The 16,277-nt window shown below is 31.8% G+C and overlaps 1 protein-coding gene across 1 annotated transcript; it reads left to right on the forward strand.

Moving 5' to 3' along the window:
* The first annotated feature begins 3,992 nt into the window (after nucleotides 1-3,992).
* LOC106132810 (endocuticle structural glycoprotein ABD-5) lies at nucleotides 3,993-6,469 on the forward strand. The gene is made up of 3 exons (XM_013332347.2): nucleotides 3,993-4,137; nucleotides 4,751-4,872; nucleotides 5,945-6,469. Exons 1-3 carry the CDS (start codon nucleotides 4,126-4,128, stop codon nucleotides 6,129-6,131), a joined length of 321 nt encoding a protein of 106 aa, XP_013187801.1. The 5' UTR covers nucleotides 3,993-4,125; the 3' UTR covers nucleotides 6,132-6,469.
* The last annotated feature ends 9,808 nt before the right edge of the window (nucleotides 6,470-16,277 follow it).

The following is a 16,277-nucleotide window of genomic DNA, read 5'->3' on the forward strand; positions in this document are numbered from 1 at the left end:
CAAGACCAAGCTTAATTTGAATATATAATATTAAGTGGTATATTCAGTTGTCTGGATGCATGATGTGCCCTTACTCTCTCATTTATCCCTGACAACGGCTGGTTTTATTTTTCGTTTTTACTATTTTATTGTAGGTTTTGATGAATTTTGACGAATTTTTATGGTTTTTATGCTGATTGTTTACTATACTTTTATGGTTTCCCTGAGATTTTGGTGATTTTTATGTTTTCTTTTATTATTATTTTTAACTGTTTTTCTGACGTCCACTGAGCACTGCTCGGTCATCCAGGTACTTATACCTAAAACCAATTACAGTCGCAACTCTTTAACGTATATTAACTCAACACTCTCAGCGAGTGTAGAAGTAATTATTACCATATCTGTTCGTTTATTTTTCGCGGTGCAAAAGTTTTGTAATTTTGGTACAAAATATCACTATTTAATTTAACAATTAAGAAAAACAGTATAATTTAATCTGCTTATTTTCTTACTTATTGACTTAAAATACGTAACATTTATCCTTGATTATTTTTGTAGATGATTTTTTTCATCTAAACTGATCTTTATCATATCAAATTGCTTCAACAAAATATGTCGTCGCTATCTCGACTTTGATCAATTGTGAAAAAATATAACTGCATATACATACCCACAACATCCTCAGAAGCTAGTTTTATTTATTATACATTATTTTCGTATGTTATAACCGCAGGTCAAGGCATACCATAATGTGGTTGAATTAATTTAAAATGTACAAGCGAAACACTGTAGTTTTACGACACATTGAACCTTAATTTGATAAAATAGGACGCCTTTAATGAAAATGTATGTACGTCTATTAAACATCATCAATGTTGATTTACTTTTAAAATTACCATTTAAGATTAATATATATATAATGTATATCCAAGATATATAAGAGATAACTACATTTTCTTTATTTTAGAAACTAACACTTGTCGTTGCAAGACCATGAGTACCTAACATTTGAAAGTAAATAAACTATAGAAACAATAGTTAGATTCGTTATAAATTGACGATGAACTTTAAATGTAAATAAACGTTACCTTGAAATTACTGTGAGTAAAATAGAATCTTCAATTAAATATACATTAGGCAAGTAAACACTCAACGCAATTTTTATCAAAATTATCCTCAGTACTACCTAACTGAACAAAAAATATCCAACAAGAGCACAATTTTTTCTATACGAATATACAAAATAAACTTTTCTATGTATTATGTCGGTAAATTGCAAAAATTAACACAATTAAACAACCAATCACGTTGACTTGAAACTGTAATTTATCTTTAGCTATTTATGTAACTGATGTTATGTTTATATTGTTTCACAATATCTCAAACATTTTTTTATTTCCGCATCAATATCCAATAAAAACTGCCTAAGATATAACGAAGTAAATAACACATTACTTGGGCGAGTCTATTTGTTTGACAGCTACCTTAACAATTATTACGTTTATGTATATGATATCTTAATAAAAGTTATTCTATATTATTTTATTATCATATCATAATGGTATGGGTTCTTTAAATAATTTTGAATTTCTTAAATTGACTTTTCCATTATATTTTTAATGAACATGAAACATCTATTTTACCAAATTTAAACTACAAAATTCACAAGTGTAATTAATCGATTTTTTTTCTATTATGTCATTAACTAATTTATGTTGTTTTATGTTTTAACTGAAATTTACTATACAGCACAAATAGTTATAATGACGTAAATATCTTCTAAATATAGTTACTTAGAAATAGGCGCCTAGCTAGTATTGATTTTATTTTCGTCTATTGCCAAGGTTAATATTCCCAGTTTTGTTGTAATCTTATTATTTTAATTGTAGATGTTACGCATGATCAAACTCGAAGGAATATAAAAACAAAGCAATCAAACCATTTATTAGATATGCTAAGGCTTGATTTCATATCTCAACATCAGGTACAAAAAATCACAAATCACATCAAAGTAGCTTCAGTATAATTAATTCCAATATTTTCTTTTTGTTTTCCTGACTTTAGATATTTTGTTTGGCCATTTGGATGTTAATATAATAATGCGTGGCGCATAGTACTTAGGATTTCTATATGCCATTACACATCACATAAAGTAACCCAATAAATCGAATTAAAATATTTTGTTGCACTATTTTTACCTAATATAGGTAGAACATAAATCAGAAATTGCTTTTTCAACTTTTACACTAGACGTGTTCCAAACTGGATCTAGTTTCCATTTCAATTTAGTTTAGCGTTATGCTTTGCACCTTGGATAGCATTTACGACTTTAAAAGGAAAGATGTGGTATTTACTCTGCATTTCATTAAAGAAAAGTATGAAACTTGTGAAAATTGTTTAATAATTTGTGAAAATAGTTCTGCGCTTATTTACTTAAAATAATGAAACATTTTCCTTGCCTTGAATGTGCAATTTTTATCTAAGTACGAATTATACGAAACCAAAAAAAAAGGAATAATTATTTTTTGTTTTTTAACTTTAAAGGTAAAAAGTTACCTTCATCAAATGGGGGCTAAAGTCAAGAATAAAAGATTAAAAAATATGTACGAAGCTAAATAAGTATGCAAAGATCGTGGCAAGTAAAAAAGTCAATCTCTGCCTGTCGCTTCAGGAGAGGGGTGTGATTTACGTATGTTTTTTTGCTTAATTATTTTATAGGTACGACATTCTCGATCTTTTAATGAAGAAGCTGACTAAAATAACAACACATAGCCCCAAACTTGTTGATAACTTATAAAGTACTCTAGGGGTGTACTAAGAGAGTATTTTCCAAAATTGCCGCGTGAAAGGAAATGACGGCTTTTAGCTTTACGCTGGTAATGTCGCATGTATCTACTAGTATACTATCCAATACAATACAAATTATTTTTATTGCCCATAAAAAATGCATTAAATGTGGTGGTATCATATAAATTGTTAATAGCTTTGCTTTTTAAAGTTATCTTCTATATAATAACTTGGTTTTTACTCTTCTTTGCTGCCGTTTCATTCAAACAGAACACCCACATACTTTTGGAAGCACATTGCTTCTGGTTCTCAAATATTTGACGAAGCTTTTGCAAACATGTGTCATCATGACAATAAAGTGAAGCTTTTAAATGAGCCCATTGTGTTTCACTCACGGACTATTACTCAACACTTGTCGCACCTGCATTGTAGGTAATCCTAATTATATTTCGTTATCAACGTTTCATTAGTTAGTGGCTTATTGGTAGTTATGTTTATTTTGCTGTTTATCATTAGGATGGATTTGCTTGATGAGCAGGTTCAAATCTTACCGCGGATATGTATCAATAACACTTCATATAGGTACTAACTTGCTATGAGGATACTATAATACGTTAGTTTTATTGCTAACCGATGCTCTTATGTCAAGGGAAAACATTTTCAGGAAACTTATTTATGACTTATATATTGATTGGTAATCCTGATCCAGTAATGGTAAAGGTTCCTTAAAGAAGGTTGTGGAGATTTGTGTAAAACCCTGAATGCACACTCCCAAGATCATGGTCAATGTGGTAATAGGCAAACTCAAACCGAGACTAACCCCAAGAATAAATTGAATTTGTTATATTCGAGTGAAAATTAGAGATAATTTTCTAATTTTCACTCGAATATTTCAATTAAGGATTGACAATTTAAAGAGAATATTTAGGGACTAGGTTCATAAAAATGTTTTGCATAACTGAGCCGCTATCACACAATTGATCTGACATAAAGTTAATGTAAATAAAATATAAGATATGCATCTTTGTATTAATTAAACATTCCGCATGTAAGAATTTTTTTAATAGATATAATTATAATGACAAATAATGTACAATAAAGCTAAATTAATCTTACTGTCGTAAGCAAATTCCAAGTTATGACTGACAGTCCAAACAAATGAGTTACCGAAAGTTTTGTAAAGGCAGAAACGAAGATCGTCATGGTGACGGACAGCTAACGCCGCGGGCAACGCTAAGCCATCCTCTGTGATGTCATCCTCCTGCAAGTGCACCACTGTGGGATACAAGGTATATAATAAGAGAGATCCACACTACTTGCTCATTCGTTAGTTTGTGCTCAACACGAAAACTTAGCAAGATGCTTAAATACGTGAGTCGCAATTTTTCTAAGTTATTACAATAAGCAACGAAGGTCACAGTTCTGTTTGTATTCCGATTCATAATCACTGTTTACAACCTGTTACGAAAGTGTGTCGTGACTTTTGTGATGCATCTGTGGGGCAACTATTAAGGAGGACGTTGCGGATGGATCTCGTAAACTGAGTTTATGACAAACTCTGAGTTACGGTTTCATAAGCGGTCAAAGTTTATCAACATAATTATTTAATTATCTCGCCATAACATAGGTTTCATCTAACGGTTTTTTAGAAAACCTGTAGTTGCAAACTAAAAGGAAGATTTGCTCAAACCTCAATATTAAATAGGAATTTTCCATCATCTTTGCATGTTGCAACGCCATATCGTATAAGTTAAAAGTAATGCATAATTACATGTAATATATTTTACTTGAAGATTTTTAATTAATTGTCAAAAATACCCTAAACCGACAAGGCTGCATGAAGAGATGAATGTGGATGTGGTAAAAAATAAATCTTGCCAAGTGAAAAGATGTAGTCTCTGCCTACCCCTTTGGGAAAAAGGTTATTTTTGTGTGTACATATGTATGTACTCCTATTGTAAAACAACTTGTTTGTATTATCCAGGTGACAGTATTGTGCGTGGTCGCCGCGCTGAGCGCAGGCGCACCCCAGCCCCAACAGAACCCTCAGGAAGTACAGATCCTTCGTTTTGACAGCAATGTTGAACCCGACGGCTACAATTTCGCGTAAGTTTAATAGTTATAGTTTATATATATATTTTTTACATTCCTTTATTTTTTTATTTAATCAAAAAATATTACAGGTTAGGAATTAAAAGTTGAAGATTTGTTAATAACTTAGTCAAAATTGTAAAATGGTAGTGTTTGTTTTTCCCAAAATCTAATTATTGTCTCTTTTTTATTAGAAAGTTTAACTCTTGCAAAATTCGTAGTACTAGGATTTCTTACTTACATTTATTCTAATGTTTAAAACTAAATAAACGAAAATTTTAATAACTCTTAACTTACAATTTCGTAATTTACAGTTAAGTAAAAATTGTGAAAAATTCCGAGCTGTAATTTACATACAATTGAGACTTCAATAATTTGTATGTTAAATCATTAAAATTCGTTTCAAGAAAATGAAGGATTCCGCTTAAATGTTAAAATGACACACGTATAAAAACGGAGCCACGTTTATTAATTGAAATTTATAATTATATAAAAAAAAATATTAACTAGTTAAACATTGATTGACGACTGAATTGGTACATCTTAAGCCTTCAATAGATTTAAGTATAGTATTTGTAGGACATACATATAATCACGTCTATATCCCATGCGGGGTAGACAGAGCCAATAGTTTTGATAAGACTGATAGGCCACGTTCAGCTGTTTGGATTAATAATATTATACGATTGAGATTCAAATAGTGACAGATTGTTAACTCATCGCCTAAAAAAGAATCCCAAGGTTATCCCAAGGCGACTAAGGGATAGCCCTTAGTCGCCTTTAACGACATCCATATAATAACATTAAAGGCGACTAAGGGCTATCCCTTAGTCGCCTTTAACGACATCCATGAGAAAGAGATGGAGTGGTCCCTATTGCTACATACATGGTATTTGTAGTACCTATAGTAGTATTAATTAGTGTATTGAGTAAATCTGTGTACACCAATAGAGGAGAATATGAGATGATGTTTTGTACACAGCAAGAGAATACGTTATAATTGAATGCTGCTATTAAAGAGCAAGTAATCTTTGACAGAAAATAGCGTGAAAGTGAAAATTTAAACATATTTTTTTTTTTCCAATAGATACGAAACAAGCGACGGAACATCCCGTCAAGAGGAAGGCAAGATCGACAACCCAGAATCCGAAAACGCCGCTTTAACAGTCACTGGACAGTACGCATATGTCGCGCCTGACGGAAAACACTACACTGTTACATTTACAGCAGGCCCTAACGGATTCCAGCCCAAAACCTCCCTCGGACAAAAGTAAATTTGAACCACTTTTGAGACGATATTTCTAGATAATTCAAGCGCAATTTAATAGTATCGAAAATTGAATGAACGCCATGTTTGTTTAAGAATCATCTTAAATTGCTACTGTGTTAATTAAGCTTTTGTGTATGGTCCATGTAAATACTCTGATAACATTCATCCCTAATGAACATTTTCCCGATAGCTATCCGCTTATCGATCTCAGCTGTATTCTGTCTGAGCATAAAGAAAGGGAAATGCGAATTTTAAGTTCTTGTGCCATAAGAATACCTTTTTTACTTTTATAATTTTGTAAAGACTCATGTGATATTAATAAAGTTTTTAAGAAAATTAAAACAGTCTTCTTTCTTCAAAAATGTTGATTATCTTCATCACATTGGTTTCTCTACATTTTCTGTTGTTAGCTTCAGTAATTTCTAAGCCCGCTTTAGATATCATCATCATCATCCTCCTTGTGTTAGCCCCGGTTGTGTCCTTTACTTCTTTACTCTCAAGAATGAAGCCCAAGGTCCGTCTATGGCCCTGTTGCTGGATTAAGTATTTCAGGGTTATACAAAAAGGGACTCCAAAAACTTTGCAGTGCTATCTTACCTATCAGCAGAATGTGCAGTTTTCTCAAAGTTTTTTTTATCGCCGTTAGATCATACTTATCAAATTTATATTTATAAATAGGAATTACCCTCCATGCCGTAAAAAGATTTAACGTTACACGTGACGTAAAATTGAACGTGACAACATCAATTTCGCACTAGTCACTAGTGTATTTTGAATTGCATGGTAGAGACCATTACGAAAGGGCCGAATTTTAATTAACCCACGGCTGTATTAAATTTTAATAAACACTTTATAAAAAAACTGAGTTCAGGACTCAGTTTTTTTTTAACTGAGTCCTGAATGCATTTAAGTAAATAAAATACTTGTGTGATCTTATAAGATCTTCATCATTAACTCCATACTTATTTCCATAATCGTGATATAAATAATTCAAAAAATTATATTTTTTAATAAGTATCTGTATATAACAATTATTTTATATTGTGATAAACACTGCTTGTGGACGAAGCGAAAGAAGTATGCAGAGATCGTGGCAAGTGGAAAGAGGTAGTCTCAGCCTACCCCTCCGGGAAAGAGGCGTGATTTTATGTATGTATGTATGTATAAACACTGCTGAGAAGAACTAATAGTGCAGATAAGAATGTCTCTACTTTATTCTTTAATTTTTCATAGGCTAGGGCCCTCCCGTAAATGCTTAATTGAATATTAGTTTAAAAACAACATTTACTCGTATTTTATATTTCGGTATAAATAACAGATTCCTATATTTTCATAATTTTAATTCATAAGCTTAATTCTCAAGGACTGTCTCTTATTACAAAATATAATTAATTGAACTGTTCACAAAACAACATTATAATAATTAGATTTGTATCCAATCATCTTTATGATAAAGTGCAAAAACTACTCGGCCGCGTTCCGACAAAAAAGATATTGCGGGTTTACCTTGTTATTTGTCTAGTAACTATATCCAATAATTTCAAAATTTTACCATAAATTATACTATGTAAGTATAGGAAAAACTTATATCTTTTTAAATGGAAGGTAGTAGGTAGATAATCTGTATTCAAAACAAATAGAAATGGATGATTGAAAAGTGAAACAACTCATACAAAATAGTCATAACAAGTTACGATTTTGTTTAATAATATTTCATTATTTGTTATTAATTATAAATAATATTATTAGTTTCCATCAAAAGTCGAGGACGCTGTATTGATGTTAATTGTAGCTCTTTATTAACAATTAAAGATAGGATGGCATAAAAGGAATTAATTGATTTCTCCACCAACAAACCTATCATTAATTACCATTTTTACATACATACACAAAATCACGCCTCTTTCCCGGAGGGGTAGGCAGAGACTTCCTCTTTCCACTTGCCACGATCTCTGCATACTTCCTTCGCTTCATCCACATTCATAACTCTCTTCATGCAATCTCGGCGGTTTCGGGTACTTTTGACTTGACTTGATAATTTGATCATACCATTCTTCAAGCCCAAAAAATATTTGCACAAATGTAACAACATATCTCCCCCGCCTTCGTCATTACAACGAAAGATCGTACTTAAAAAGAAGTCTAGCACAACCTACAAGTAATGAAGAACACGACCAAGAAGCTTCTTTCTTAATCCTGGTTACTTTTCTGAAGAGGGGCCCGGAGAGCGTCTTCTGACTATGTTTCTGGATTAGGTAAGCCAGGCTTTTAGACGAAGCGAGTCCCAAATGACCTCCGCAACCAGTGCTGGGGAACCTAACTTATGTGTGATATTGTTAAAGCTACATTAGATAAATGTGCTTATTCTTTGGTCGTTCTTTACGACATCCATGAAAAAGAGATGTAGTATTTAAAAGTATTGCGAACTACACAGCACAAGGTAGTATCTTTTAGTATTTGAATAAGCCCACATAATCAATGTTATTATTTGAAGTTTTTTTGACGTTGAATTATAAAAAAATTAGTGGGTATATTACAATTTTTATTACATAACGGATAACAATAGTTATGATGCAATTAAACATGCAAATGCATTTTATATAGCTGTACGCCCACTTCAAGTCATTAAATGCCATTTACACCTAGATGCAATATGTTAGGCCTTAGTGTTTACATGCTGCGACTTTACATCCATGCATACGCACATTCGTACAGATGTTTCGCAAATCTAACTATGTATGTAAATGCCAAGAACATCACAGTCTTCTTGGAATATAATCATAATACGAAACGCAACTTTATCATTTTGGAATTTTATTGTAACCTTCACTTTAATTACGTTATTCTTCTATAATTAATCACCATTTTTTACGATTGTCCATCAACAGTCGTAGACAAGTATGCCGAAATCTGATTACCTGCGATAGAATTCTTCATCCAATGTTATGGGTTATTCCGATAACTTGCGTTAAAAATATTTGTAATGATCTAACTAGTTTTAGTCCTACAACGTGTCCTCACGTCTCTGAAGAGGTCCTGAGTTCGCTTATGACTACCTACGATCCGAGAGTAGGACAGTCAGTGGAAGCAATTCTTGTTTTATCTCTACGACCTTGGTAGAATGTAACCCTTACACTATTATAGATACACATACAATTGCCTGAAAGTAAAGGTTTCTCTTCTTCGTTCTCACCAAACCTATAATCGAATTTTCATTAAAGTAATTACTTTAACTTTAATACATATATTGATATACTTTATTATTAATTTTATTGAAAATTGAATGTATAATGGATTTCAAGGTTTACCCACAAATGCTTTTAATAACGTCACATATTATTTATTATTTGCTTTACTACTATGTATCTCAAAGTCCAACATTTTATTTAATACTGTTTCTTGCATGAAATAATACATTATGACAGTGTATGAAATAACTAATTCTCTACGTACAGTCGACGTAGAGCACACAACATTTTCACGATAGGAAAAATAGTTATTGCATATCGCACAACAATTATATTACGAATGAAAACAAATTTAGAAATCAAGTTGAAGATAGATTCCCCGACCTCCACAAGAACGTTACGCTTCCAGGATAAAAATTAAGACGATGGAGTCACATTCAAAGTAACAATCGAAATTCCGCAACGTATTTCTGAGGAAATTGACGTGTGTAATGCACTTTAAGAGCATGTTTTTGATAACTTGATCCCTTGGGGAAATTGACAAACCTTACCTTTTGTAAAACATCAAAATTTTGCTGACCTTGCGTGGCCAATATAGCTGATACTCAAGGATCCACCTGTTTTATAAATTGCGCAATAACTCAAGTATTGTCATCTCCGTGTAGAGACGAGTGTGTTTGAGAACCTTCGTTATGTCACATTTATTTAAAATGGTTACAAAATCATTTTGACGAAACATGTAACCTTTTGTGTCGTAGTTAAACTCTGACCGGGTCAACCAACTTCTCACTAAATGCATTCAGTTTGCTAACTAGCTTTGCTAAAATTTAACCTCTCATTTAATATTTGCTCTTTATCATTCCACTGTATTTAGTATGTCAGGCCTATCTAGATGATTCGAGAGAAAAAATAAAATTCAAATTCAAATATTGTTGATGTTGATCGGTACTTTTGCAATACACGCTAGGAGGAAAACAGATATTGTTTGTTCTCGGCTTGATAGAAAATAAACTTAATCATCAAGTGTCCGTTGTAAGCTCAAAATAATAATAAAGACTTGGCAAAATGGATTCACAAATATTAGAATTTTAGGTAACTGCATTAAAAATATTATTATGTTTCAGGTTTATTAATATCAGTAAATTTATGAAAGTTTATGTATATCTTATTAATTATGTACCTACACAAGCCAATGCCTTTCTTTACATTTTCCTGTCGTTGCCCTACTGGAAGAAATTTCTCTAGAAATAAGTAGTAAGGTAAATCTCTCTTTAGTTTAAGTTCTATTCTTATTTTTTTCCTTTATGTACATAAATATATAAAAAAATAAAATGACTGTTAGAATACATACAGGAACCTGAACAAATTGAGTCAAATGATCACCAAATAAAATATTTTCATGAGTACGAGTCGAATTTATAAGAACAAAATATTTAAATACAATTATAATGAAATTATTTTATAATATATAAGTTAGTGGTAATTGTAAATTCTATTCTGTTTATGCACTGGCGGTTGGGTGCCTTGGTTCTTGTTCATCGTGCTGCTCCAAAGGGAATTCAGTAAGTTTACGGGGTTCAGGAGCTACTTCTGCGGTCGTCGGCAGTTCGGTAGTTGTGGCTTCTTCAGCAGTTGCTGTCTCAGTTTCTTCTTTTACATCTTCATTTTCAGGGGCTTTTGGCAAATGATCTCCGTCGACTTTGTGTCCTTCGAGGCCCGTGGTGTATTTAGTTTTATAAGAGATACCATCGTCTCCAATGAAGGAATATTCTCTCTCATAAATCAATACGTAATCCTTGCCATCAGGATCGGGTACCAGGCGGCCGCGTTCTTCGTAAGTGATTCCTTCTGCCGTGACATATCGTAAGGCATATTGTCCGAAGTCATCGTGGATTTCCTCATGGTGAATGGCCGGGAGCGCGCGACGGACATCTGTCTCGGAGAGCGTCGGAGCGCCTCGGACCATTGCGACGAATAGACATAAAAGTGTTACCTGAAAAGTTTATGGCAATATTATTCACTTTCCTAGGAGATTTTAACTCCTTCAGGAAAAATACACAGCTGAGTCAAATCATGACTGTTAAAATACGGAGTAGTTAATTTGGGCTTCGTCTAATTATTTACCACTAATTTTAAAATATACTTAATTTATTAATAAGTAAGTCTAAAAATATAAATGAGAAAAAACTTACACTGTTCATATTGTTCTGATTTTTTTTCCACTGCAACACTCGTTTAACCTCTGTCTATATTCTGCTAAATGTAAATAAATGATAAAATTATTTCTTTTATAAGATTCCTAATGTCTTATCTAATTAATTAATTAGAACCATTAAACATTTAGAATATCAATAATTATAAGTAATATTATTAATGGATCAGAGTCCAACCTAATGATATGCTTAGCTAGATGAAAGTAAATTAATGAATTAATTATGTCATATAGCCCACCACAATAATAACATGAGGCATTTAATACATGCAATATCTAGTTTACAAGATTGATTCTTATTAGTTTGAGACCTAGCGTTTTTAACACATTTTCAAAGGTAGTACATACCAGTACATATCACTAAATATCACCTTTACGGGATAGACTCGAGAAGACTCTAGAATAAGTCTCGAGAAGACTTGAAGGCAAGTTCAGTTGAAAAGTTTCATAATGGAATTGAGTTTCAGATAATGGCCCATCGCCTGAAAGAAAACCCAAGTTTATGAACGTCCACTTTTATTGACTTTTACAATCTAGAAAGAAGAAGCAGCCCTTAGTAAAAGTTGGTTAATAAATTAACAAGTCTTGTTACATTAACACGTGGCACATGGGAGAAAAATACATGTTTATTTTAAGGTAGGTTGAGGGACTACTAAAATGACCGTTCTTGCACCGCCTTATTTCTATAAGTTTTTTTCTTATTTTCAATCCATATAATAAAAAATATTACTTTATAATAATAACATATTATTTAAACTAGGCAATGTACCAACCAGTGCCTGTATTACCTTTCATAGCAATTGCATTCAATACACTGCTCTAACAAAAAATCAATGGCAAAATTATATTTAAAGAGTGATGTTCGCCTTATTCTAGCTGCGCACTAGGGCTTCACTCTGTTGGAAATTTCGGGAAAAATGTACTTATTATGTTATTCCCGTATCATACTCTATTTATTCTATTATTCTCTACCCGTACACCAAATCTCAAAAAGCCGTCCATTAGATTTTGCGTGAAAGAGTAACAAGCATCATTTTACTACATCTTTAACTTCCGCATTTAATATATTTTAAAAATGTGTTAGAAAGATAATCTGTGTTGAGTTATCTTCAAATGTTAGACTGTACAAACGACGCCTGTTAAGAAATTTTTCTTTACGCGGATTAATGTTATAAGTATTTTGGTTTTAGCTTTACCTATGTATATATACACAGGTAAACCACAGTTTAGAAAGAAACAATATACTAACATAAAGCCAGTCTCGTTTTAAGGTACCTGCATTATTATTTATATACAGTGACAGGACAGCCTTAAAAACGCAGCTGAAATTTTTAATTACTTAAATAATGTAGGCTTAACGTGGTCTGAATCATTCTGTGGAAAATATTCAACTTTGTACAGTTCTACAACTTTGCCGTGCAATACTTTCAGTAAACGTTTGTTCAAAGTTATAAAAGTTTTTCCATGTCTTTATTAAACTAGTTTTAATACAATGCAAATTTAATATCCATGTTGGTAAACTTAATCAACTCAACATTAAACTATTCTCACAACTTTGCGCCTTTCCTATTGCACCCTCCACCACAGTGATTCGGGGCCTGGGGTCCGCTTTCTTTAACTCGTTTAACATTAAACTAATAATTTCCCCCAGTTTCAATTTATTTAACTGACTTCAGTGCTAAGTTCTCTCTCAATATCTCTTCTCGTAATTCGTGCTGACGCCAGGAGATGTCGATGATAATTTAGAATATCAACGTGATCCAGAATGGACAGGCCAGGAGTATGATGATCTATGATAGCAATATAATTCAGTAGCTCATAACCCTTTCTAACTTTACAATTTCCTAATATCTCTTTTTTTCTTTTGTTTGTAATTATGGTATCTTTAATTCATAAGATTATACCAGTAACTCTTTGATTCAATAAGTATATACGGATTACATTGAAATATGCAATTAAATGACATTTAAATACAATAGGCCTGTTATCGCCTAGATCGTCTCAGTAAATAATCTGCTTCGTGTCGTAAAGTCATCAATCGTGACCAAACCTTCCTGAGTTTCTTGTATTCCCTCGTCTTGCATAGGTCACTCACGAGGTGATAATAAACTTACTTCTTAATGGCAAGTTGACTTAGCTCTAAAATTGTTTCGTGGGACACATTAAAACAATTACTTTTTTTATATATAAATAAGAATTTTCTCATTAAATTGATAATTTTGCAACATGTTTCGTCAAAACTAAACCAGTCAATAGGTATCTGTTTCGTTATAAACAATTAAAATTGTAAGGCCAATCGTTCCTTGCTTATACCAAATTAACTTCATATCGAAACTACTATTGATGACACCTGTCTATTAAATATGTACAATAGATAGCCCCTCTAAAAATCATACACCCAGGAATCTTTGCATGGAGACGTGATTGATTTCAAAGTAGATAAAATTATATAAAATTTTATCGCATCTTTCCACTTGCCATGATTCCAAATTGCAAGTCATTGCAAGTCAAAATTACTCATAAAATTAATGAGTTGCCCATAATAGACCACTGCAAAAGCCATAAGATAACATTATATGATGATAAATATGATTATAAATTGCTGTAGATTTCAATTAGATACTACGATTATAAAATTAAACTAAATATTTTTTTCTAGTGTAATAACAAATCCATTGCTTTGAATTACCTAACAACAGAATACAGACAGACAATATGAAACAAATAGCCTGTTGTTTATTAATCTATATTTTGAATAAAAATCTTCATAAATCACTGAAAAAGTAAAAATATAGTTTCACTTTCTAAAAAATAGAATACTTATACGTAGCCAAAAAAACTTTACTTAGCACGACTTTGTTTTTAATAGTAATAAGTTAAATATTATATGTACCTCTTAAGACCTGATCATAAGGTACAATTTATCACCTTAAATATGGTAAAATTAAAACCAAGCACAAAAAACCACCTTGATATTTCGTGTAACAAATTGTTAAGTAAACAATAAGCACTTACATTGCGACCTCTGTCAATTAGTACATGTTTAGATTTTCATGTTAGTAATATTATCAAGAATTGATGTTGTTTTAAATTTTAATAAGGTCAAAGGCACAGTCGTGGTGCTGTGACGTAAGACAAGGACCGTTATTTTTTTAACTTTTTTTTTTGTTTCCTGAAACGATAGTGCATACATTGCGGAGGGGAGACGTGAGTCGCTTTATGTAAAAACCCGGCTCACCCAATCCAAGATCATGGTCAAAAGCGTAATCCGAACTCTCCAGACAAGATTTTCACACTTCTAACCCTAAATTTGCTGCATATTCCGGAATACTTAGGAATATACTTTATCACAAACATACACCATACGTTTAATCCTCAAATTTCTGCTAAATAATATTTTTCCAATTGTATCTGATTGTTTTTTTGTTACACTAATTTTGCAAGGCTTGTTAATTTGATTTAATTGAAATGTAATGTATTTTAACGCATGGAGCTATTTCCCTGATTGTTTTTTGCATAAACACATCCTGCGGGATACGACCCAGTTTGTTTCTACTATTTCTTTTTTATCTTATTATATGTACTCAGTTGTATTCTGTTATGTGAAATAACAATAAATAAATAAAATGAAGATGCAACCGGAACCAACACCAGGAGAATACTGCGCCAATGACATAATTATCAATCCAACCACTTAAAAAATAACGCCCTGCAGTCTACGGAAGAAAATTATTTATTATAAAAGTGCTCTGTACGTTTAAGCTTAATTTAATACTATAACAAAATAGCCCCTGTTATCCAAAGCTCGTAATGTATCACCAGAAAGTGTTAATTTTATTACTATTTTATTCATTTTTACGGATTTGTAAATAATTCAAGATAAGTTAGCTTCATTTTACAAGATTATATAAATAAAATAATACGCGAAGATATTTATATAGGTATAGTATATCACTTTATGTATAAATAGAAATAACGAATAAACTGATAATGGGCTGAATTATTGCAAAAATAGAATAAAATAAAAAGGAAACAAAGTTCATCATTTTTTTTTATTAAGAAAAGCTGGTATTTTTTTATACAATAGCTTTGAAAATAAGACAAACCTAACATTTAATATATAATGTATTCTTAATAGTTAAACTAATATACTAGCCATTGATACTATGAAGTTGTTTACATTTAATAGAAATAAAAATGTAACAAAAGGACACAAACTTTAGTAAAACTCTGTGTATGAAAGACAGAAATCGAAATATTGAACAAATTATATCAGCCGTCGTTTGAATGCTAAATAATGCTTTTGCGGTGTGGGAAAATCGTAAGGAAACCTGCACATTCAGGTAACTGAATGTACTTATAATGAGAATGTACACTCGTGATCATGCTCAAATCCTCTTAAATAAAATAAGGTTAGGTCTCTCTGCAAAGGTTACCCGAGGTCGAATGGAAGTTGCTTCATATGAAAACCTCAATAACCCAATCCAGGATCATGGTCAAAGGCGCATCAAAGTAGTTACATTTCTGCTGAAATCAGCCGTCTTCCATTGGTGTCAACCGGTACAAGAATTTTTCACTTTCTTTAGAATCGAGGTCGATTCCTTAGCTCGAGATGATTGATTTTATTCCACTCTGCCAGAATGCAAAGTTTAAATATTTGTATTTGGAAAATATTATGATAGAATTCGTCAGTTATTTCATGCGTAGGCAGTTAAATCAACATCCTCTTCTATATACCATTGATCTATGT

The sequence above is a fragment of the Amyelois transitella genome, chromosome 7 (assembly GCF_032362555.1).
Source record: "Amyelois transitella isolate CPQ chromosome 7, ilAmyTran1.1, whole genome shotgun sequence".
NCBI classification, from domain to species: domain Eukaryota; kingdom Metazoa; phylum Arthropoda; class Insecta; order Lepidoptera; family Pyralidae; genus Amyelois; species Amyelois transitella.

What these genes read in the sequence shown, in the direction of transcription:
- LOC106132810 (XM_013332347.2), top strand. An exon ending in CCCGACGGCTACAATTTCGC is followed by an intron (nt 4,873 to 5,944) that starts GTAAGTTTAATA and finishes TTTTTCCAATAG; the next exon opens with ATACGAAACAAGCGACGGAA.